The following is a 23493-nucleotide window of genomic DNA, read 5'->3' as shown; positions in this document are numbered from 1 at the left end:
CTGCTGTTTGCAGTCGTCCGTTAAAGCTGTATGTGCTAGTATTTAGAAACTTAGGCAATGTGCAATTATTTACTCATTTTTATGTTTCATATTTGCACTTTTGTTATTTTTTGCCTTCCTATTTCTAATGTAATACGAAGGGTCATGCAGGTTAACGATGCGGGACTTGTAAAAGATAGCGCTGTTTTTTCAACACTATAAACATGCGTGGTTCTGAATCTGGCTTCGGTTGTATGTGTAGAAAGCTGGAACTGTTTTCTGATAACATTCTTGGTTGCAGCGAAGGATGTATAAATATAGCTGATTTTGTAATAGCTTACGATTTTTCTGCGCCGCAGTTCTTTGATAGCGCGCTACCAATATATACAAAATAGACGACAAGAATGTCTTTCCGCACTACACGTTACAATTTTTGACGGGGTGTTTGTACCTGTGAAATTCAGGAGCCCTAGTGTTGTGGCAGCCCACTTTACATGTCCAACATTTATGGCACGTTCGCTAGTATAGGAAATAAAGGTGGCAGTCAGGAACTGCTCTGCTTTCTTTATACCCGATCATGTCAGTGTTCTGATCATCTATGTTTTGGGAAGTCAGAGTTGCCAGTTTATTGTTCTTTATCTACTGTCACCGAAAGCTTCGTAGTTAGTGTTTGTGGAACACGAAATAGATGATCATACCTTGGCGATGAAGCAGCGCACTGACAAGGACAAGGCGAAGACACACAAGAATACACGACACTCGCTGCAAGGTATGATGATTAATCACCAACTAGCTCAGCTTTCCACATTAATAATGAAATAGATTATTTACTTGTAGCGTGACTCAATGACGCAATAGAAATGTCAGCTTTTTACATGAAAGCATGCAGTGATTCATGCATGTGTGCTTTTTCACTGCAGTGAGCCCACAAAGCCAGCCCTGTCAGAGTAATTTATTCTTATTTGAGAATAAACCAAACTTATTGTCGAAATGTTCTTTTCCATACCCATTTGAACGACTCTGAGCTGCGTTGTACTTATCGCTTAACCAGGGATAGCTAGTTGGTCAGCTCACTTGGCCTGACCAACTAAGGTATTACCACTTGGCCAGAAATTAACTGTGGTTTTAAATTACACCTTATTGTATAAGATTTTGGGTAGAGCATGTTATTCGAAACATAGAAAGGCGTCTAAATGCATCCCTTTAATAATTTTCTAAGTAGACCTTTAAATCAGTGCAGTACTGTAATAAAATACAGCACCACACAATTAATTGACTGACAGTCACTGAACAAGAGAATTATCTGCCTGGAGTCAACGTTTGGACAAAGGGACTTGCCTTCATTAGGGCAACAACTGATTTCCACATAGCTCATCACTTGCAAGGGTCGAGGAAGATGAGCAGGTGCGTAAGAGTAAAATGAAGGCTATGGATAGAGGAAGTGGAAAGTTTTGAAGGCAAAGATTACTTAGCGATGGTAAAAGGGGTGTGCTAAGGTTTCTCCGAAGTGGGGTGATGAAAAAAACTACAGAACTTCAAATGAACCATTACATACAAGTAGGCGTGAATCTACTGTGGCAAACCTTTAGGACAAGCCTAATTAAGGTAATACTTGCAATGTCAACTCTGTGGACAGCTGAAAGTATCTCATAATAATTTCACGTAATGTCCTGGCCATGACCAAATATAATCTGGAGCTCCTACTGTTCCACTAGCCCTTTGTATTTACTATGAAGAAGTGTTACCTGAAAACACACCTTTCTTGATGGACAACTTTTGAACTTGCAAAGCCTTTGCTCACTTCAACATACTCGGGCTTTTTAAACCCTTTGTCACTTTCATGAACTTTTTGTTAATGGGTAACTGTTCTAAGATCTGTGGTGAACAAAATTTATTTATCTTCTGATGTTGTTTACTTTGCAACATCTCCCAATACTACACAGCATTTAATACTTAAGACAACTGCAGTTATAGTGGACTAAGGATGACTGTATTGACTGATGGAACTAGCCACATGGAAATACTTAAGTTCACAGAAAATACTTGTGCAAAGTGTGGCTGTTCACCACTCCTGGACGACACAGTGTGTTGAAAAGTTACAGCAATCAGATGGCCAGAGAAACCTTTGAAGCATTTTCAATGTGGCAGTTAGGAGTCACCTGTGTTAGTTCCCCTTCCATAGCTCTTTGTGATAAATAACTTAAGTTCCCTAGAAGTTAATCAGCTTGGCCTGTGTAATGATCAACGGCGAATATCTCAGTAACCGTGCAACACACTGCAGACCTGCAACAACACTGCAGACGAGTTACAAAAATTGATTGAGGACCTTAACAGAGCGACTGTAAGGGTGGGGTTGAAGATTAATATGCAGAAGACAAATATAATGATTAATAGCCAGGGAAGGGAACAAGAGTTGAGGATCGCCAGTCGGCCTCTAGAGTCTTGTACGTTTACCTAGGTCAATTACTCACATGGAACCCTGATCATGAGAAGGAAATGATCATGATACAGATCATGAGAAGAATAAAAATGGGTAGGAGCGCATACGGCAGACATTGTCAGCTCCTGACTGGAAGCTTACCATTATGATTGAAAAGAAAGGTGTACAATCAGTGCATGTTACCGGTGCTGCCATATGGCGCAGAAACTTGGAGACTGACAAAGAAGCTTGGGAACAAGGACCGCGCAAAGAGCGATGGAACGGATAATGCTAGGCAAAACGTTAAGAGACAGAAAGAGAACGGTTTGGATCAGAGAGCAAACGGATATAGACGATTTTCTAATTGACACTAAGAGAAAAAAATGGACCTGGCCAGTCATGTAATGCGTAGGTTAGATAACCGCTGGGCCCTTAAGGTTACAGGATCGGTGCCAAGAAAAGGGAAGCGCAGTAGAGGGTGGCAGAAGACTAGGTGGGGCGACGAAATTAGGAAATTCGCGGACGCTAGTTCGGATCGGTTGGCGCAGGACAGGGGTAATTGGAGATCAGGGAGAGGCCTCCGTCCTGCAGTGGACATAAAATAGGCTGCTGCCGCTGCTGCTGATGATGAATGTCTTGGCACATGACATCTCCGTGTCAAAGCATAATTGTGGTTTCAAGAAACTATGATTTGCATGCATAGTCCCGGCAGTCTGTTACCATGTATGAGCTTGTGAAACCTTTCAGACATTTTTCATGGTTACATAGGCACGTGTTCTGACTCTGTCCGCCTGACCGGCGTAAATACATGTCTACATGTGAGAGGTATGCTCAAGCGCATAACGTATTGATTTACCTGTCAATATGCTTTAGCCTTCGAATAACGCATTTTATTCACGACATGTCCCCCCCAGCCTGCGCTTTACTGTAAAAAAAAAAACGAAAGAAATCAAGAAAATAAAATGTTGCAGCCCGCACGGTCGCTCTAGAGTAGTCTTAGCGCAACAGGAATCTCTGCAGGCTCTCGGTGTTGTTGAATTGCTTGTTGCTGTGTAAAACGTATTCTCCCGTGGTATTCATCGAGAGAAGAATGATGGCCACCACCACGGTCTTCACGAAGGCTCCTGTCAGGATCTGCAAGGACGATCATGCGGGAGAACTACATGTCTATACGGTAACAACTTACGAATCCTAGCTCGCGTTTTAATATTTTATTTGCGTTTGCTGTCTCTCCTTCAGTTATTATATAACGCATACGTACTGCATACTAAGCTTAGATATCCCACCACTAACTGTGCTTTTAAGGTTTGCTACCACTCACTCACGTTGAGAGAGGAGGTCCCTCCGACAGCTCCTGCGCTTTTGACTTCCATCTGTATTAATAGTATTGTACTCTGTGTTAGTAATCAGTAACTGAACAAACTTAAGCTCGAACGCGACGACTCGTCCCAAGGGCGTAGGGATATATGGACGCGCAGTCGAAACAGCCGGTGCTCGACCGATACGAGCAGCCAATCTGTTTCATTGCCGGACACCGCGCGTCGGCCTATTTAGATGACGTCACACTGCCTACGCACAGGCCTTCGTTGATGATCACTGCAAATGTGGTACGAAATCTGGTACACTGCTTAACAGATGAAATTGGGATTTTTACATAAATCTAAGTGCATGGCCGTTTTTACATTTCACCTCCATCGATCTGCGGTGCATGACCGTTTTTACATTTCACCTCCATCGAACTGCGGTCGCCGGGGCCAGGAATCGAAACCGCGACCTCGTGCGCAGCTGCCCATAACGCCACTAAAGCCGGTGTGTCTTGTTCCATGGACTCCGGGATTGGCGGGAGCGCTGGCGCGCACAAATCTCGGAGGCCATGTTTGATCGATCGAGACAGTTAACGGCGTTCATTAGTTGGCGGAGCGTCTCGTTCTCAACATGCGCGTACCATTCCGTCTCGCTTTTCTGAAATAAAGGCAGAGCGACACTCCCCATATTCACAGTGCCGAAAGAAATGTATTCGAGAAGTGTGACGGGCCCCGCAATGCTCCAAATGTTCGAAGCTCACCAGCTGCTTACGCGTGACCGGCGCCATGTCGTGGAGCATAACCAGCGGCAGCGAGACCGGCATGATGGTGTTCACCGAGGCGCCCACTGCCACTGGCAAGCCGAAGTACAAGGCGTCATGCTCCGTGTCCGTGGACTGCGAAAAAGGTTGTTGCGTATCGATTGTGTGTCTTTGTGTGTCCGCTCCTTGACTCCGCAACGACTGTCGATTTGAACGCGAGTTCAGTACGAGTGAACTAATCGAGGCTCAGTTGGTTTAATGCGAAAAACTGTAAAGTGAAACGTTATTTCAAAACTTCTTGCAGAACAAGGCTGGTTATGAGCTGTCAAAGCGAAAGCCAAACTTCTCTGAATTTCTTGTCCAAACCGCGGCTCGATAGCGTTCACATTGTGATGTATACACTTTATACGTGCGCGCCTGACAGACGTGATTGGGCAACTGCCACTTGCTCACGCACATAGCATCTATACTCACAAGGCTGACGACCATGGGCAAGATGGCGTCGCAGAGCGTGGCCGCATTCATGAACTCGGCCATGAGCGACGACGCGATGGTGAGCAGCACCTGCTTGACTAGGTCCGACTGCTCGCTCCAGAACTTGGTGTCGAACGCCACCTTGGCCACGCCCGTCGTCTGCGGGTCAGACGCGTTACGCCCTTCAAATGAACGCACTCCGTCCCTATTCATGCGCGGGCATTTTGGGAACGCGTGGCGACGAATATATGGTTCGGCTTGACAGGCCACAGGTGACGATTTGCCGAGAGATTGATAGTAGTGGAATTTCACTTTGGAGTCTCAAGCTTTTAGACATGGCTCAAACTACAGTTCTACGGGGTCGGTTATGCAGTCCTTTAACTGTGACACTCGAGTAGCAGTTGTCGCAAGAGGCGCACATTTTACTGCCACTAGGTAGCGTTAAAAGTACAGAATAATGAATCAGTGCTATATATATATATATATATATATATATATATATATATATATATATATATATATATATATATATATATATATATATATATATATATATTGATACAGTGTGCTTTTTCGCGAATGTGCCTCTCCGAAAAGCATGGGGCTGGCTGTAATGAAGTCAGTACGGCCGCCGGATAATTAGGCTTGGTATCGGGTTCTAGCGGCGCTAAAAGCAGGGAAATCACGAAGTGCTCGAGTAAATTTAGACTATTTCGGTGCAAAATATCTCCACAACATTTGCCACGCGTTGAATCCTTGCTCCCTTTGGAATGTAACACGATGATACACGCTGTCGAAAAAAAAAAGAATCCGGCAAAGAATTAATTATCCTTAAAAATGGCAAATATTGAATATCATTAAAAGAATTTCAGCGCGACGCACGAAACGAGAGCTTGGTGCAGTACATGTGGTCATTGTCTTCTTTTTTGCGCTCGCCTATGGCATTCGATGCCGCCAAGGGTTAGGCCCAGCGATTTCTAGCTCATCTAGGGTGTCCATTCGAGACACCGACGCTGCCCTAGCTATCTCCAAAGGTCAAGCTTCCAGCACCGTTTTTCGAAACAAACGTAGTCTCGGTGAAAACGGTGAAGCTAGCGCTTCACTGTAGGCGCCTGAGTAACATTATCAAAATAAAAATATAAGTGCATTCGATGCTGGTTTTGAGGCGGGAGGGAAAAAAAAGGTGCCGCTTCAGTTTTGAATAACTGCTGCGGTTCAACTTCTCAACTCAACACTTGCGGTGTGAGGGTTGCCGCAAGGCACATCTCCGCGGGCTGACTTTGGCCAGTGGAAATTTCTAAACGGGCACCTACGTTTAAGAAACACTAGGGATTTTGCATTCCACCACGTGGCCGCGCTGGGGTCAAGAATCGAACCCGCGACCTCGTGCTCTCATCGGCAGGACGCCAGTGCCACCGAGCTATACCGCCGCGTGTTGTCGCGGGCTGTTCCGTCCCAATGCAAGTTCTGAAAGGACTGCCGAACGCGCTGGAGCACATTGCACGTGAGACTTTTCCCGAGCTCTGAGCCGCGGCCGATGGACGGACCTGGGCGACCCGCGTGATGACCGACGCGGCGCCGTAAATCACGATGACGCCCCACGGCAGTCGGCTGGCAAACGAGGCGAGACCGCGGTCGGAGCCGGGGGGCCGGAAGTCGGGCGTGTCGTCCCCGTCCACGTCCACGTTGCTCCGGAACCGGCTCGGGCTCGTGCTGCTCGGCGGGGCGCGGCCGCCCTCTCGTGAGCTGAGTGCCGTCGACGCCAGCAGCACGATGGCGCCCAGGATGCACGTGGTCAGGTCTCTGCGAGAGAGCACCGAAATCGGCACCGCTGAGTCGGACGAAGTCAAGACAGCGAACTTCTACAGACGAGCACTTTAAGACGCAGAGTTTCCCGCAGAGTATTATTAGAGCAAATCCTGGCGAGGTGTGCGAGCACGGCGGATCAGTCGGCATGGTAATGGGGCAGCACGTGTATCCGGTTAAACATCGCCCTTTTGACTTCAAGCTGATTTGTCAAACATATCGTGTTCGACAAAATACTGCGTTATAAGTCCACCAATTTGAAGTGATTACGCCTTGTGCGAAGAGACTTATGGCAGTGCGTCGTGTTTATAAATCTAAGATTGCTTGGACATTTAGACAACGCGTAAAGAATAGCGCCACAAGACCGTCCGAAGCCACTCGCCTGAACGTTAAGGAAAATCCACGCATTACACATCGTCACCATGGTATATGAATAATCGCAGCGCCATAGTTTCCTGAATTAATTTTTTGTAGAAAACCCTCTGTGTTAAAGCGATATTGAGAAGCAACACTGAATCAGTCAAGACCGATAAAGTTGTCTTTCAAAAGTGTATTTTCATCGATGTCGCTGAAAAAGGTTCATGATTAGTGCAGAAAATGGAGGCCAAGCTTCCGTGTATTAAACGTTTCGCGCCAAAACTAGAGTCTCTACGTGAGCGTCACGTAGCATCACAGGTTGATGGAAATTCAATAAAGAACAGTGATAGCCGATTCCTCGAACCAGGAATGTCGCTCGAGCCAACGTTTCGACAAGGTGTGTTATCCCTGTTTTCTTTGTCGAAACGTTGACTTGTTCTGCCACTGCTCCATTCCTTGTTCCATGCCATAAACATTCCTTGTTCTACCATTGTTCATCACTTCTCGTATCTGGGCCGTTCTGGCTCAGGAAAAGTTCTCAAACCTTGCTAGTTTCACCCTTAGGTTCTTTACAAACTAAATTAATGTAGTTATTTATGGATAAGAAATTAGACGCTGCCGAAATTCATAACACCGCGGCTAGCTGGAGCAGGAACTTGAGAGCGGTGTCGCCACCAGCAATTCTTTGTCTTTCTTTTCCGCCATTTCTGGTTTACCAATTATCCGTTCATGTCAAGAGAGGCCGCTTTGCACTTGCGGAAGCGTGATGTGCAGCTTCACTCAATATCGGTTTGCGTGGCCATAAAAAACGGCACCCATCGCCATAGAGTTTCCTGTTAAATTACCAAAGGGAACTCTGGCCCTGCGGTCGTTCAGCTGCCATGGGAATAACGGTTAGTATGCAAGGATTTCACCGATCTTCATGAAAGGAAAAATTACCATTCACTCGGATGCAGCACGAAGCCACAAAGGAAGCCTAAACGGGTTTCACAGAAATACGTTTGGGTTCACGCAGTTTGCACAGCTTATTACGCTTTATCTTTCTAAATTACCGAGGAATGTTATTTTTTTATACGCACGGAGGCAATACGTCTCTGAGCATACGCGTAATCAGCGCGTACGTAGGTTAATTAAACCGAAGTACCTTCAGCTCCCGTACGCACTACCTCCAAGGTTCGCTCTAGTAATATTAAAAAGAAAACTTTGCCACTCCCCATATTCCACGCAAACTTGAGTACTGTTCAGCTGGACACTGTCAAAACTCCGCCATGTTCTCGTATTATACAATGGCGGCGTTTTGAACCAATGAGAGGCACCGTAACAGTGCTGTAGGCCAATCGGAGGTGACAGGATGGTGAATTTGACAATATGGCGGAATTTCACTATGTCCAGAGTACCCACCCCGAGTCTCGACTCGAAGCCCCCTTTCTAGTCCACAGAATGGAGCACAGCGTCATACCACAAGACGAACTTCGCTTTAATGACACTCCTAGGCGATTCTGACGACGAGGAGTTGCTTGATCAAATCATCTTAATTCACTCTAGAGAGTTCGAGTAGACGCCAAGAGCAGATTGTTACAGAAAAATGACAACCATTCGACTTTCTGATGATAGAATGGCAGCGAGAGCTGCCACAGTCAAAGCTCTCAAACGAAAAGCAAAGTACTTTCGCTGCGATTCCATCTTCACAGAGTGGAATGGTTGCCTGGTCTCGCGATTGTGGTTTCTTTTGGCATCGCGGGAACGTTCTTCGTCGGTGGTCGTTTCGCGCCGGCGCCTTTTACATTCTCGTTGCTGTTCCCTCCGGAGCTCCTCGTACGCATGTTGTTCTTCGGGTGCACGAACTATATGTGTCCGTCCCATCGATAACGCCGCTGTTTTTAGCGACGATACCTCTCCTGCTTATATACTGCGATAACCTTGACTTCAGGTTATTTTTCACGGCTCGCGTTCTAATCTGCTCCACATTTTGACTTTTGCGCCGGCGCACTGCACCCGTACGTGACAACACACAACGCAAACAATGAAACTTATTGTGCATATGTTTGTTAGAAGTCGCTAAGTCCGTTTCTGTTGCCGGACGCCGAAAAGAAAAACTACGGAAGCTTAACCATACACAGATTTCGCTGTAAAAGAAAAGGAAATGTCGCTCAGGAATCATCGTGGAATAAAGTATGGGAAAATACCGAAGTAACGGCATATTCACACTGCTGAACATGTAGCCGACGTAAACGGAATATGTCCTTCATATGTTTCATTAAGGTTCAATGCAGGATTAGGAGAGTTTGTTAGGACGGTGGTGCTAGGGAACAGACAACACAGGAAGAAAGAAACACGCAGGACAAGCCTCTGCACGCCTATGTAAATAATATGCTGTCTTTTTCGCATTGCGCGTTATTTTGTTTATCCTGTAAAGCGTGCTTTACAGCAAGCGTTCTTGTTTTGTGAGAAAGCCAAGTTGTCATATGTGTACTAAGAATACAAAACGTTGCACTTACTGTCTGTGCATGAATCTACACCAGATTGTACTTCCAGAGTAGCCGATCCAGAACAGCAGAATTAGTCGTTCGAAGATTCTGTGGATGAGGAAAATAAAGACGTCCGTCGTATAGCAAGCGGTAGCCTGCACAATTGGGACACGTGCTTGCTACACACTCTCGCTGTATCATTCACTCGCACACACAGATGCTAGCCAGCTCGAACAAGTTCCTACTGAACCGTTTTTATTGGGATAGCAATTATACGGACACTCCAGGCGAATTTCTGCCGTCGCCGTCGCCGTGATGTCGAATATAACGTCCAAATGCAATAATTTAGTGGCGACGCGCCGTGTGCTGTAGGTGCGAGCGAACGCTAGCGAGGGTTAGTCGAGGAGTATAGTGGCTTGATGTGGCGGTGTGTTCTCGTGCTCGCAAGGGAGGAAGGCGGAGAGGGTGCGTGCCGTCTTCTCGCGCTCTCAAAGAGGGGTGCGGGTAGATGTGCGCGCGCTACAGGAGGGAGGGGGAGTGTAATTATTGCGTATCTCCTCAAACTGCTGCAGCTGAACGAGGCCGCGCCCGGCCAACTTGGAGGCAATCTGCACTGGTGTCGAATGAATGATCGAAGAACTTTGTTTATCCGTCCTTAAAGGGGAGGGCGCAATGGGGTGGGGGGAGGAACTACTTTAAGTAGGCCTCCTTTATCCTCTCAGCCCACTCTTGATGGTCGGGCCTCGAGCTGCGCAAGGCAACCTCCCACTGCCCCTCACTAGATATTAATTGCTCGAGGAAAGAGGAAAGGGGGTGCTTAGGGCAACCCCACATGACGTGGTTTAAGTGTGCTCTCGGAGAGACGCAGAATTTACATGAGGAAGAAAAGTAAATGGAGGGATGAATGCGGTGGAGCAGGTAAGGGGAGGGAAAGGTGCGAGTCTGCAGCAGTCGCCACAGAACTTCACACCTGCGCGGGAATTTGCTTACGAGCGGCGGAAAGGTTTATTTATTTATTTATTTATTTACATTACCCCTAAGGGCCCTCACATGAGGGTATTACATAGGGGGGGGGGTACAAACATGAAATATACACAAGAAATAAAACTACATAAAATAAACATACACACAAGGAACATAAAATATATAGATATGAACAAGGGGTAAATGCACTTAGTCATGAAAACACAAGAACATTTTACATATGTTAATATGTGCATATAGGCATAAGTAATATCTAATCTGCTACCACTAACCGTTTTCTTGCAACAAAGTTTGGAAAGATGGTAGGCTAACTTCAGTAGCTATGTGTGATGGTAGGTTATTCCATTCTATTATTGTGCGAGGAATAAAAGATTTTGCGTAGAGCGACGAGCGGCACATTATGCGTTTTACTTTGTTAGCGTGGTCACGGCGCGGGAAAACTGCAGGGGGTGGTGAAAAGAAGTCTTCGTGAAGCGTGGAATGGTGATAAAGCTTATGAAATAAGGTTAGGCGAGCAAACTGGCGTCGACGTGATAGTGATTCCAACTCGGCACGTTGTTTTAACGATGTGACGCTGGTGAAGCGTGAATAATCGGAAAAGATGAAGCGAACAGCACGGTTTTGCAAAGATTCAATGTTGTTGATTATGTATGCTTGATCGGGATCCCATATGGCAGAAGCATATTCAATTTTTGGGCGGATCAGCGTGATATAAGCAAGTTTTTTTAAGTGAGAAGGTGCGTGCTTGAGGTTACGTTTAAGAAGACCGAGTGCTCGGTTAGCTGATGCTAAGACGGTGTTAATATGGTAATGCCAAGTTAAGTCAGACTGAAGATGAAGGCCAAGATACTTGTAAGTTGGCGCAAGTTCTACTCTAGCATTATTGAGAAAGTAGGTGGTAGGAAGTCGAGTGGAATGGTTGGTAAATGACATTAGCTTGGTTTTAGATGTATTTAAAGACATTAACCACGAAGAGCACCAAGCGGTCACAGCATCAAGATCAGTTTGTAAGGAAAGTCGGTCAGCGTCATTACTAATATTACGATATATAACACAATCATCTGCGAATAATCGAATTCGAGATGAGACACATTTGGGTAGATCATTAATGAAAATTAAGAAAAGTAGGGGACCGAGGACGCTGCCCTGGGGGACTCCAGATGTTAAAGGAACAGAAGAAGAGTTACAGCCATTAGCACAGGTAAACTGTTGTCTGTCGGAGAGAAAATCTTTAATCCATGCAAGAACGTTTGGGTGAATGTTTAAGTGTGTTAATTTGATTAGAAGCCTGTGATGAGGAACGCGATCAAAAGCTTTAGAGAAGTCAAGAAACACTGCGTCAACTTGGAATCCTTCGTTAAATGCGGAAAATATATCGTTAGTAAATCCGGCGAGCTGAGTGTCGCATGAATAACCCCTGCGAAAACCGTGCTGGTACTTGAAGATGATATCATGGTCTTCTAGGTAGTTGATGACTTGTGTGTGTATGACGTGCTCGAGAAGTTTACATATGTTGCTAGTTAATGAGATAGGACGATAGTTAAGTGGGACAGAGCGATCACCTGATTTAAATATTGGTATTACTTTAGCTATTCGCCAGTCATGAGGAATAATGCCAGATGATAATGATTGTGAAAACATGGCTGATAACACTTGAAAAATGTTTAAAGAAGCGTTTTTAAGTACCTTGTTATTGAAACCAAGATGATCAGAGCTAGTAGTAGTTTTGAGGTTATTCAACAGGGCAAGAATACCCGAATCACTGATGACAATTTCTGGCATGGAAATGTTAGGCAATGGCTCTAATATAGGCGAAGAAGTTATATCTTCATTGGTGAATACTGATGAAAATGAATCGTTTAGAAGCTGCGAACACTCAGTTTCAGTGACTGGTTGTCCGTCAGCATTAATTAGTACTATATCAGGATAGGAACTCGGATTGATAATGCGCCAGAATCTATGAGAATTATTGGTTAACATAGTAGACAGGTCGTGAGTGAAGAAATTACGACGGGTTGTTTTAAGCAGGGACTGATACTCTTTATCACAATTTTTGTACTTGTTCCATGATGACAGGAGACGTGTGGTCATTGCTTGGCGGTACAAACGTTTTTTCTTATTATTAAGACGACGAAGACGATGTGTGAACCAAGGTGAATTTTTATGATGTCGGATGGTGATGATTGGCACATACTTATCAACAAGGTGAGTCAAGGTGGTTTTGAATGCCAGCCAGTTTGATTCGATTGAGCGTGATGAATACTGAGCCAGGAAGCTTTCAGAGAAGGTGTTTAGTTCCGAGTTAATCATCTCAAAATTCGCGCGATTGTAGCAATGAATTTGCTTAATGGTAGTTTTCTTTTCAGTAAATGGATGCGTGATGCAACCAGTGATAATGTCGTGATCGGATAAACCATTTAAATGTAGTATATCAGAAAGAACGTCCGGGTTATTTGTTAGGACAAGATCAAGGATATTAGCCGTGGTCGCGGAGCGACGGGTAGGACTAGTAATAAGTTGAGCAAAAGAAAAATCCAAGCAGGAATGAAGAAAGGTGTGGGCTTCTTTATCACTGGAATTAACACAGAGAGTGGACCATTCAATGCTTGGAAAATTAAAATCGCCAAATACGAGGAAAATAGAGTTAGGAAAACGCACATGTAAGTCGCTGAGTATTCTATGGAATTCACCCGAGAATCCATCAGACATATCGGGTGGCCGGTAGAAAGCACCAATAATAACATCAGTAACTCCCAATTTACACCATATCAATACACATTCGAGGAAAGTATCAACAGCGAGGGGAACAGCAGATAATTGTTTCTTTGTGGCTATAAGGACACCTCCTCCTTTTCTATTTATTCTGTCACACCGGAAAAAGGAAAATTCAGATTCACTCAGAAGAATGTAATCATCCGGAACGGTATCGTCCAGCCAAGTTTCAGTCAATACTAGAAGTGAAACGCACGTAGAATCTATGAGCGAAGAAAGGGCGACAGTTTTGGAAAGAACACTTCTGATGTTTGTGAACAGGAAATGTGTATTATTCTTTAAATTATGACACACATTGGGCAAGAATGACGTAGATTCTGTAGATGACTTATCAGCCGGCACATGTCATACTGTGGTTAAACGGTCTAATCAAGACTGGCGGCCGGATATAGTTGACGGCTTTGTTTGCGCCGTGTTCTCGAGCGCCTAGTTCGCGTTGAAGCGATTGGCAGCACGGAGGGCAATTCTCTCATCGCCGGTGTCGCTCTTAATCACGCCAGCGTTCCGACTGTGAATGTCCGGGGTCAGCGAACGAGATGCCTTCCCGTTTGCCTGTGCATGCGTCACAATGTGCTTGTTCATTTAGTTAGTAGTCGAATTTCGACAGCACTTTATGCAGCTGAAAAAACGACAAACTTTGATTCGTATAGCTGTCTAATAATTTGTTATCGCAATGAATGCTTCGCCTGTCCGGCGAAACTGATTTGTTTATCTGTGTGCATCGCCATTATTCACGATAACTCAGTTTAAACTGAAACACATTATTAATTTCACTCAGCTGTTTTGACGCGTCTGAGATAAGTAGAATATACTGCAAGGTTGACTCACCCTATTAAAGCGACTAAATAGCCAAGATGTTTACAAGACATTGTGACACAATAGGTTTGCCTTTATTTTTATTTCATTTTTTACCCAAAAACTACCATCTTTCAGCTATCTTCTCGACTCCAAGCTCAACACACCACATGTATTTAAATTACAAGTGAGGATTTTAAAACTTTAATGGATTGCTTGTTGTATATGTGATCTCCAAAGCACTGCACTTTATCTAATAGAAAAGAAATTTTGAGAATACCACCAACAAAGATAACAGCCTGTTTCACATGGTGTACTGGTATGCGGATGATCTAGAAACCGCTTACAACGCTCTGTTTTGGGAATACCGTTTCTGTACTGTGTCTGTTAGAGAAAAGCTAATTACGCGGCAAGTTTTTATCGTACTCGCCGTTTTCGCCGAATGGAGTCCACCCCGTTTGTGCTGTGTTTTTCATTGCGCTGCAGCACGGCGTAAACGCAAAAGATTCGTTTTGCAGCAATTTAGCTGTCGTATGCCCGTGTTCCACTCGAAGTTACGTATCTTAAATTCGTCGTCACACCAGGACTGTGGGTTTTCGTTATGCTACAATTTGTAATTGTTTGATTCGAAACAATATTGAAATTTAGCCAGGGCTTCGTTGTTATTACCACACGGGAAACTACCTGATCGCACGCCACATCTTTTCGCGTGGCAAAATGAGGCCGACGCAGAAGGCTGGGCATTACAGCTGTCATGTTGCCATACGTGTTACAGGGAAACCCGGCGGGACTAGAACTCTGACGCTGCTAGTCACACTGTAATCAGAACGGTTAAAACTTGTTTGTTTTGCCATGTGGCACCACCTAGGTTCGCGCGAAGGAAACAAACATGACGGGTGCACTTACTCGCATCTCTCCAGTCTGCCCAGTTTCAGCTTGGCGTAGCAGCGGATCAGCTCCTCTGCATTTTCGTTGAGCTGGTTCTCACTGAAAGAAAGACAACCAGACAGGAAGCTGCCTCAATTTCAATTTGTACGTTTTTACAAAGCACAAGGAAAAAGAGGTGAAGATTGTGTGAGAGCCTTAAAAAGAGCGAAACATGCATGTGCGGAAAACCCATCCCACCCGCCGCCTGATTGCTCGTACCAACAAGGCCGCCCGACAAATTTGCTATAAACCCGCCGTGGTTGCTCAGTGGCTATGGTGTTGGGCTGCTGAGCACGAGGTCGCGGGATCGAATCCCGGCCACGGCGGCCGCATTTCGATGGGGGCGAAATGCGAAAACACCCGTGTGCTTAGATTTAGGTGCACGTTAAAGAACCCCAGGTGGTCAAAATTTCCGGAGTCCTCCACTACGGCGTGCCTCATAATCAGAAAGTGGTTTTGGCACGTAAAGCCCCAAATATTATTATTATAAATTTGCTATAAAGATTTTATCAGGTTCCAGCCGCCATCTTTCAGGCGGGTCGCACGTCATATCGGACGCCGTGTTGTACCGTGCGTTTCATCCTAAAGAGGCATGGGTCCAAACGATTTGGTTTGTCGTACGATGCGTCGAAAAGATGGCTGACTGCACTTTTAGAACCTGTTGGAAGCCTGTTGAAAACCGTATGTAAATTCGGAGGCTTACACGCTTGCGTAAGACCATTTGATCAGTTCTGCGACTAGCCTTACCAAAAAAACGCATCAACGTTTTCAACAGGTCTCCATCAAGTCACCAGTCTATAGGTTCCAACAGGTTCTACCAGTAGGGACATCCACCTTTTCGTTTGAGGTCCAACGGATCAGATGCTTTCAACGAACACGTGTTTACGCCTCCGACACGACGTGTCTGAATGATGGCTTCTCCGACTGCTGGAACTTCTGGCACTTCTGGAAACTTGCTGAAGCCTGTTGGGAACTTGTAGGATGCGGCTCTAGGTTTCATACGGGTCATGTACGTCGGATTGTCTGCAGAATCGTACACGTGCTTACAGTGTCTTCGGTGTCTCTATTTCTTTACATCCCTCGGCCGTACTCACTGGGCTTGCAGGGTGCCGTAGTAGACGCAGACGGAGGACAAAGCCGATGCTGCCAGCGACACCGGCAGCGTGATCAGAGTCCAACTCCAGAAGGACAACGAAGAGCTGCGATAAGAGGAGCCCGGCGGACAACATTTAGTTTCTCGGGGACAAACGAAAGTATACGTGCAACCAGAACTGTTGGGATGATTGAGGCTCAGGTTAAAAGCACCATACGCAGGTGTAATGCCAATCCGAGCAAGATCAAAGAGAGTGAAGAGCCTATATACAAGGAGTTCTCAAACACTCCAGAAATCCGGCAGAGAGTCCGGTTTGCCACCACCTGAAATCTACCCAAGACTTTGCAAACACTTTCCTGTATGCTGTGTAATTTCTTCACTATGCCCTATAGCGTTCTCAACTGATTCACTATACCAAAGCTTAGCACTTCTACACTGTTACATCCGGCGCAAATTATTGCTGTATGCTGACCGTATATTCTACCGATGCAGGCGCCCTATTTTCGCCGTCGCCTGACGAGGAATGCTGCGGAGCTACCTCTAGCGGCTTCGCTATGACAATCTGCGGCAGCACGTTGTCGCACGACTGTGTGAACATGAAGACGGTTTTTTGTGTACCTGTCCATGTTGGCGGCGATGGCTTCGGCGGCCGGCGTGAACCAGTAGCTGGCGATGCTACCGGCCACGCTTGTCATGCTGCCGCATACGCACAGGGCTGCCAGGACCTCCTGGTTGCGCCGGAGCCTGCCTCGAGACGAGAGTTGATTATCGGGATAGCCCAGCAAATACATTTATGAATTAGCCGATATGCAAAGCTCACAGGCGAAATTTTCAACAAAGCAAGCGCACGCTCACTATTTCTACCTCGGGTGCTAATTGTACATGACGGCGCTGTTGCAAGGTGTTGAGGTGATGGGTTCGACGACGCTGGCGACACTAATGCCTAGAATATACAGCGACAACATGTGCGAAGACGCGACCGGGGCAAAGCCATTGACCGAAGATGCCGCGAGAGATGTGATTTATATTAAATATATCGAATGTCAATTATCGATTTTTAATGCGAGAACATAATAAAGACTATTCAAAGCGATTCACGTTGTCGCAGACATCAGTTTAGGAGCGGAGGGGGAAGGCGCTTGGAGGCGAAGAGGAAGAAGATAGGTTGAAGAATGATGAGCAAGTGGCAGGCGCGGACCTCAAACGGCGTCTTTAAGGCATTGAAGTGATGCGAGAGCTCGGCCCATCTTCGCACACTGCACTGCGCTGGTCGCGTCGCGGCATAGCGTCACTAGCGTTGCCGAACTCGTCACCTCCATCCCATCTTGCGCGAGCGTCGTCATGTACGAAGAGGACGTGGTCGCAGCTGCGACGGAAAGACGACGTCGTTAGGCCGAGGCAACGAAGGAACGTCGGGCTGCCGGAACGCTCGAGCAAAACGCCGCTCGCTTGGTATAATCGCTTGGGCGGCGACAGCGTGTTGTTGGCAAAGGTGACGGTAAAATAATATGAACCTCTTTATCGTAAGGCAGTGACTTGAGAGGAAATGACGTCAGCGAACGGTCATGCAGCAGAACGAAGCTTAGATTGAGGCGCAGCGAGGCGACAGCGAATTCAAAGACGAACCCATGACCTTTCGCAGTTTCCGTGTTCTACAAGTGGATGCCATCGTCAATTGGTTTCCGGAAAACGACTTCAGTCACTCCAGCAGTGTGCGACAGGCTGAGGTTGTCATTAAGGCTACTGTATAAGATATGAATGGCAGGAAAATATTCCGAACGAAATATTGAAGTGCTTCTCGCAGAAACTTGAGCTTCGTTCAGTGGCGACCACCCGCCGCGCAAGCCCAATGTCTACGACGTTGCACTGCTGACCTCCAGGTCGCAGTTTCGATCCCGGACGTAGCGGCCGCATTTCTTTGTGGGCAGAAAAAAAAAACAGAAAACGCTTGTGTACATAGAGTTAGGTAAGAATCAAAAACCACACTTGGTCAAAACAATTTCCGAAGCCCCCCCCCCCCCCCTGCATCACCACCACGGTGCGCCTCCCTCATATCGTCGTTCTGGCAAGTAAATCTCCACAATTCCATCCATTCAATGCGAATGTTTGGTGGCAGCCCGTCCATTGATAGTATCTCCAAGATGCTATCGCCTTACATTTCTCTCAGGCAATAAAACGAGTACTCCGCTAAACATTTAATATCTTTCTGTGTCTCAGAGAAACGTCATTTTGCGCACTTAAGCAAAGCATTGCGGAGGGCCTTGAGCGGCGTTTGCAGCGACTGTTTACAGGAACATCCCGACACCGAGTCTCCGTGACGTCATCGGCCACGTGAACTTGTTGCGCACTTGTCCTTCAAGCACTAAGTATATATATGCACTAACTATACTTGCCGTAGCTCTTCGGGATCCTCCTCCTCGTCGTCTGGAACGTTCGCAGACGACACTGAAAAGGGAAAAGGAAAGACTGGCAAACGTACATTTGCAGCCATTTCTAGCGCTGGTCGATTCCAAGGCGAGCACACAATAAGATTTTGCGGAAACGGTGCAGCGTACTCTCGTTAGAGTTGCCGCGAATTATAGAGACAGCTGGACGTTATTATGGACGCGCATTCACAGCACAGGAACTGTACAAGGACGTGAAGAATGTAAGTGGAGACCCGTTCCGTTTGTGTCTGGTGACTGCGCTGTTAATCTGCATCATAGAGCACACACTATATATCCTAGATGTGTGCCGTTCTAAAACTGTGCGCCATCCCTCACAGGCCTGGAGGCTGGCACAGGCTGTTTTCTGTAGGCGCGGGCGTCAAACTTCGCTTCAAGTACGTATGTTGTTTTGAAGCACGGAGAACGCACGCTCACGCAAAGCATTTCCAAGGGGTCACTTGTGCTCTCGCCTCGAAGCTCGTGCAGGGCCGCTCCAGCGTGGTCAAAATTTTCCACGCACTCCTTAAGGTTCGTCATAGCAACCGCGCGACGCACCTTGAACTGTGGGAAAAAAGCTGTCTTGCTAATTTTCATCTCGCCGGCTTCGGACCTTGGGGGACGTTGGAAGAGGCGAGATGAGACCATGGCAGCAGCTCGCGACCAAAGCGAAGCGACTAGAAGCTACTACAGCTCGCCATGTTAAGTGACGAGGGCCTACATCTATATATGTATATAATCATATCATGACAAGCCAACAAACAAAGGCACAACGGAAAACGTAGGGGAAACTAATTGTGCTTACTAACTGAATTAAAGAAATGATAAATTAATGACAAGGAAAGTGGATGAAAAAATTAACTAGCCGCAGGTGGGGAACGATGTCCCACGTCTTCGCATTACGCGCGCGATGCTCTAACCAATTGAGCTACCGCGTCGTGGTCACTTTCTTGCGTATTTGTGTGTTACTACTAGAAACAACCTTGGGAATGTTAGCCAGCGCCGCTACTCACAAACCTTGGCGGTGGATGTGGAACGTCCTTTCTGCTGCAGGCGTCACGAGTACATGATCTTTCTGGTTGAAGGCGACTGGTCAATAAAACACACACACACACACACACACACACACACACACACACACACACACACACACACACACACACACACACACACACACACACACACACACACACACACACACACACACACACACACACACACACACACACACACACACACACACACATATATATATATATATATATATATATATATATATATATATATATATATATATATATATATATATATATATATATATATATATATATATATATATAATGGCTACAGGCTTCAAGACTACCCGCCGTGGTTGCTCAGTGGCTATGGTGTTGGGCTGCTGAGCACGAGGTCGCGGGATCGAATCCCGGCCACGGCGGCCGCATTTCGATGGGGGCGAAATGCGAAAACACCCGTGTGCTTAGATTTAGGTGCACGTTAAAGAACCCCAGGTGGTCAAAATTTCCGGAGTCCTCCACTACGGCGTGCCTCATAATCAGAAAGTGGTTTTGGCACGTAAAAACCCCAAATATTATTATATTAGGCTTCAAGACTGACCCTCTCTCTCTCAATTTTTTTTCTTCCTCCATGAGAACAACACCCCTGAGAGAGCGAACGATATGCGGACGGTGCGAACCGACGGGCCCTTACTTGCGTTGGAGACGGTGGATCGCTCATCCGTGCGGAACCGTTGGAAGGCTCTGTGACCGTCGCGACCCGGCATCAACGGCTGGTTCGGATAGCGGATGGAGATGCGGCGCGCCTGCAAGCGGTTTGCGCCACCGGCGCCGCCAAAGCTGGGCTCCGCACGGGACGGGCCCAGCGTGGCGGCCATTGAGACGCGGCGCTGCATCGACGCGGCCGGCCGGAGTCCCTGCGCGAGCGCGCAGAACGCAAGCAGCGTGATGAGCAGCGACGCAAGATACAGCTGACGGCATCTTAAGGAATTCATTCTGCGCGAGAAGTAAATATAGCTGTGCTATGGCGTCTTACGCGCCTGCCATCCCAAGAATAATGGCGCAAGCCCACTGTGAGGGATTGGCCGTGAATCGGGTGTTAGTAGGGAAGCAGAGAAGACATAAAAATACAAACCAGGCTGATTTGCTCTTCTATGCGTCCCCTCCGTGCGTTACTTATGTGTATTCCCTATCTGGGTTCTCTGTACGTTCCTACATACTGTGCGTTACCTTCGTGTGTTCATCATGTACCTTTGTGCACCTTCATTATGTGCGGTTACTACACGTGTGTTCCCTACGTGCACTTTCTACGTGTGCTCTCTGTACATTGCTTCTCTGCGTGTCATTTTTGCATGTGTGTTCCTTCTGTGCGTTCATTGTCTGCAATCTCTGTGTCAATTCTCTACTTTCCAGCTGCGTGTTCTTTCCGTGCTCTACTTGTAATTTCCCTCAGAGCGATCCACACGTGCGCTGCTTCTGCATACCCTTTGAATATCGCTATCATCACTTATCGCAGTTCGCCTATGTGCACTTTTGCCCACATACCAGGCTCTCGTTGTGTTGCTTTTCTGACCACTCTCCTGCTTGTTTCTTAATTTGCTTTATATACGCGCGCACCTGGGTGGCCGATTCGGATGGCGCGGCGGCTTTGGCGAAGGCGACAGCGGAGCCACTCGCCGCGACGCCGATGACCTTCGGAGCGCTGGTCGGCGACACCGAGGACCCATGGTCCGAGGACGTGGCTTCCGCCACGGGTGCGCCTTCTCCGGCAGTTCGGGCCGCGGGGAAAGATGCCGGCTTCCGAAACGAGGCACGCAAGGAGACGGATGATTGTTGCGACGGCGTGAACCAAGGGCTGAAAAGGGAAGGAGACACACGGGGCGGCAACCAGATTCGGGTTGTACTATACGCGCATTTTCACCATCATCAGGATATTTACTAACACAGCAATGACGTAGGCTGAGCTGATGGTATCTTTCGCTTGATTGTAACCTCCTCCTTGCTCACAGAGTTTAATATACTTGTCCGCGCAAGACAGGCGAGAAAAGAATGAAAGGATGCCCCACACAAGTTAGCAGACCCGACAAGAGGACAAATCAGACAAGGCAAAAGGATCCAGACACGAGACAAGCGATAGTCTTGCCTGGTCTTGTCATGCCTGTCTTCTTTTGTCCCGTCTAACGCGTGCCCTTGTCAAACCTCCTATACACGAGAAAGCTAGCCCAGAAAAACGTTCTAAACCACACGTACACAAGCCCAGAGTGTGTGGCTTTCCTTTCTTCATTTTCCTCTGACTGTTTTGTGAACTTAACACACAATAGGCACGTAAACTAACTCAGCTTTCTATTCTTTTGAGGGATTACTATAACTTAATGGAGTTCGCGGCATCGACACTCGCACGCCCTTTCCAACGGAACCCGTTTGTCGTAGTAGCCATATTGGCATGGGAAGGCTTGGTTGTGTTGTGCATGTGCAGGTGTCAAACTTCGTGTGCTCATGACCTCCGACTCGCCCTGACTAATTACTCACTGGCGCGTCGCCTCGTATCGGAAGTCATGGTCTGTCGTGTTATTTGCTTGCCTCCTGCCTCGCTATAGCAAATCGTGCGGCCGCTGATGGTATCTGCCGCGGCCAGACTTCGGCGCCGAAGGAGCGGGACGCGGTACAGCGGGTTGTTCTTTGCGACGTGTATGGCAAATACTACGCGCAGGCCGGCGCTTATGCGAGAAACTGCGCCGGGCACTTTATGGTTACACGGAAGGTACTCTGTGCGCGGAAGCACTACGTAAACTGAAGATGACGACCTGCCTTGGCTGGATGTGGGCTGGCTACCAGCTTTTCCAGTGCTTGTATACTACCCGTGTATATATATATACACCTTGCGAATAGTTGCTTTCGTTAACTTGCCCTGGGCCTGACCCTTTTCTGAAATGCGTACGCATTTTACCAATAACGATTTGTACCTTTACATGGCCGCACACAGATCGCAACGAATTTTGAACAACATAAGACGACCAGCAGCACATTGTCTTTTTGGCTAAACTTAGCAGTCGCTTTTGCTGCGACTTTGCTGTTGCCGGTTTTGCCTGCTGTATAGGAGGAACGTGTCTGAACAGACTCGCTCGAAGCAAGCGCCCCTCTGGTGCCCCCTCACGCTCAGAATATTTCCAAGAATATCTTCGAAGACCAACGAGCGAAATTTTCCCGCAAACAAGATTTTTCGTACATTTTGACGCAGCATTCGTAAAATCGTAGACCGAGCCAGAAATCGTAAACTTTAAGAGAAAATGAATTCGGGAGAATTGACAAGCATATAAACCAAACGCCCTTTAAAAGAGCCTATACCCAAGTTTGGGCATCGCTATCTAGAGAGAGAGAGAGAGAGAGAGAGAGAGAGAGAGAAACTTATTTACAGAAAGGTAGCGATGTCGGCCTGAGTTATAACTTGCTCTGGCCTGCTACTCTACACTGGGGAAGAGGGACGGGGAGGGAAAGGGCTGATGAATGATGATGGTATAAGGAAGAGATGCGTATATACAAATTCACAGAGTTTTGGCCTCTCTAAAGCCGTGCGTCCAGCCCAGTGGCTTGGAGAAAAGCTATAGCGGCTCTTGTTGCCAGGGCTGCGCTGTTTGCAAACGCGGTGCGTAAATCACTCGGTGGCGACAGTGCCTGCAAAATATTGTACCGATGTATTCCACGAGGACGGCTTGAACTTCAATCGAAAGTACGTGCGCGACTGTTTTATGAGAGCGACCAATCGCTTCGCCACAGCAAAGGCGATGTCGTAACCCCTGGTGTTCGGCGCACGCGATCAACGCTAGGAATTGTCGCGAACTGCAAAGCACGCTAGACCGCAACCGGAAATGCAGGCCACAGTAAGAAAGGAAGGACAGAGAGAGAGAAAGAAAAAAC

General features: G+C 46.9%; 1 protein-coding gene across 5 annotated transcripts in view; it reads right to left on the bottom strand.

The window, feature by feature from the left end:
• Positions 1 to 3013: 3013 nt before the first annotated feature.
• LOC142575473 (uncharacterized) overlaps positions 3014 to 23493 on the bottom strand; it is a 74078-nt gene continuing 53598 nt past the window's right edge. For 2 of the 5 annotated variants that reach the window (XM_075684868.1, XM_075684867.1), the window contains 11 exons: positions 21196 to 21433; positions 20273 to 20495; positions 18533 to 18584; positions 16758 to 16883; positions 16141 to 16245; positions 15026 to 15106; positions 9599 to 9676; positions 6485 to 6740; positions 4938 to 5096; positions 4464 to 4598; positions 3014 to 3532 (listed from right to left, as the gene is read on the bottom strand). In XM_075684868.1, the coding sequence (XP_075540983.1) occupies positions 3395 to 3532; positions 4464 to 4598; positions 4938 to 5096; positions 6485 to 6740; positions 9599 to 9676; positions 15026 to 15106; positions 16141 to 16245; positions 16758 to 16883; positions 18533 to 18584; positions 20273 to 20495; positions 21196 to 21433 (1591 nt within the window). In that variant the 3' untranslated portion in view covers positions 3014 to 3394. The remainder of the gene's footprint in view (positions 3533 to 4463; positions 4599 to 4937; positions 5097 to 6484; positions 6741 to 9598; positions 9677 to 15025; positions 15107 to 16140; positions 16246 to 16757; positions 16884 to 18532; positions 18585 to 20272; positions 20496 to 21195; positions 21434 to 23493) is intronic. The other 3 variants (XM_075684864.1, XM_075684866.1, XM_075684865.1) reach the window with 3 other exon arrangements.

The sequence above is a fragment of the Dermacentor variabilis genome, chromosome 3, assembly GCF_050947875.1.
Source record: "Dermacentor variabilis isolate Ectoservices chromosome 3, ASM5094787v1, whole genome shotgun sequence".
In the NCBI taxonomy this organism is placed as follows: Eukaryota; Metazoa; Arthropoda; class Arachnida; order Ixodida; family Ixodidae; genus Dermacentor; species Dermacentor variabilis.
The sequence above is the reverse complement of the archived record's forward strand: the minus strand, read 5'-3'. Positions and strand labels throughout refer to the sequence as shown.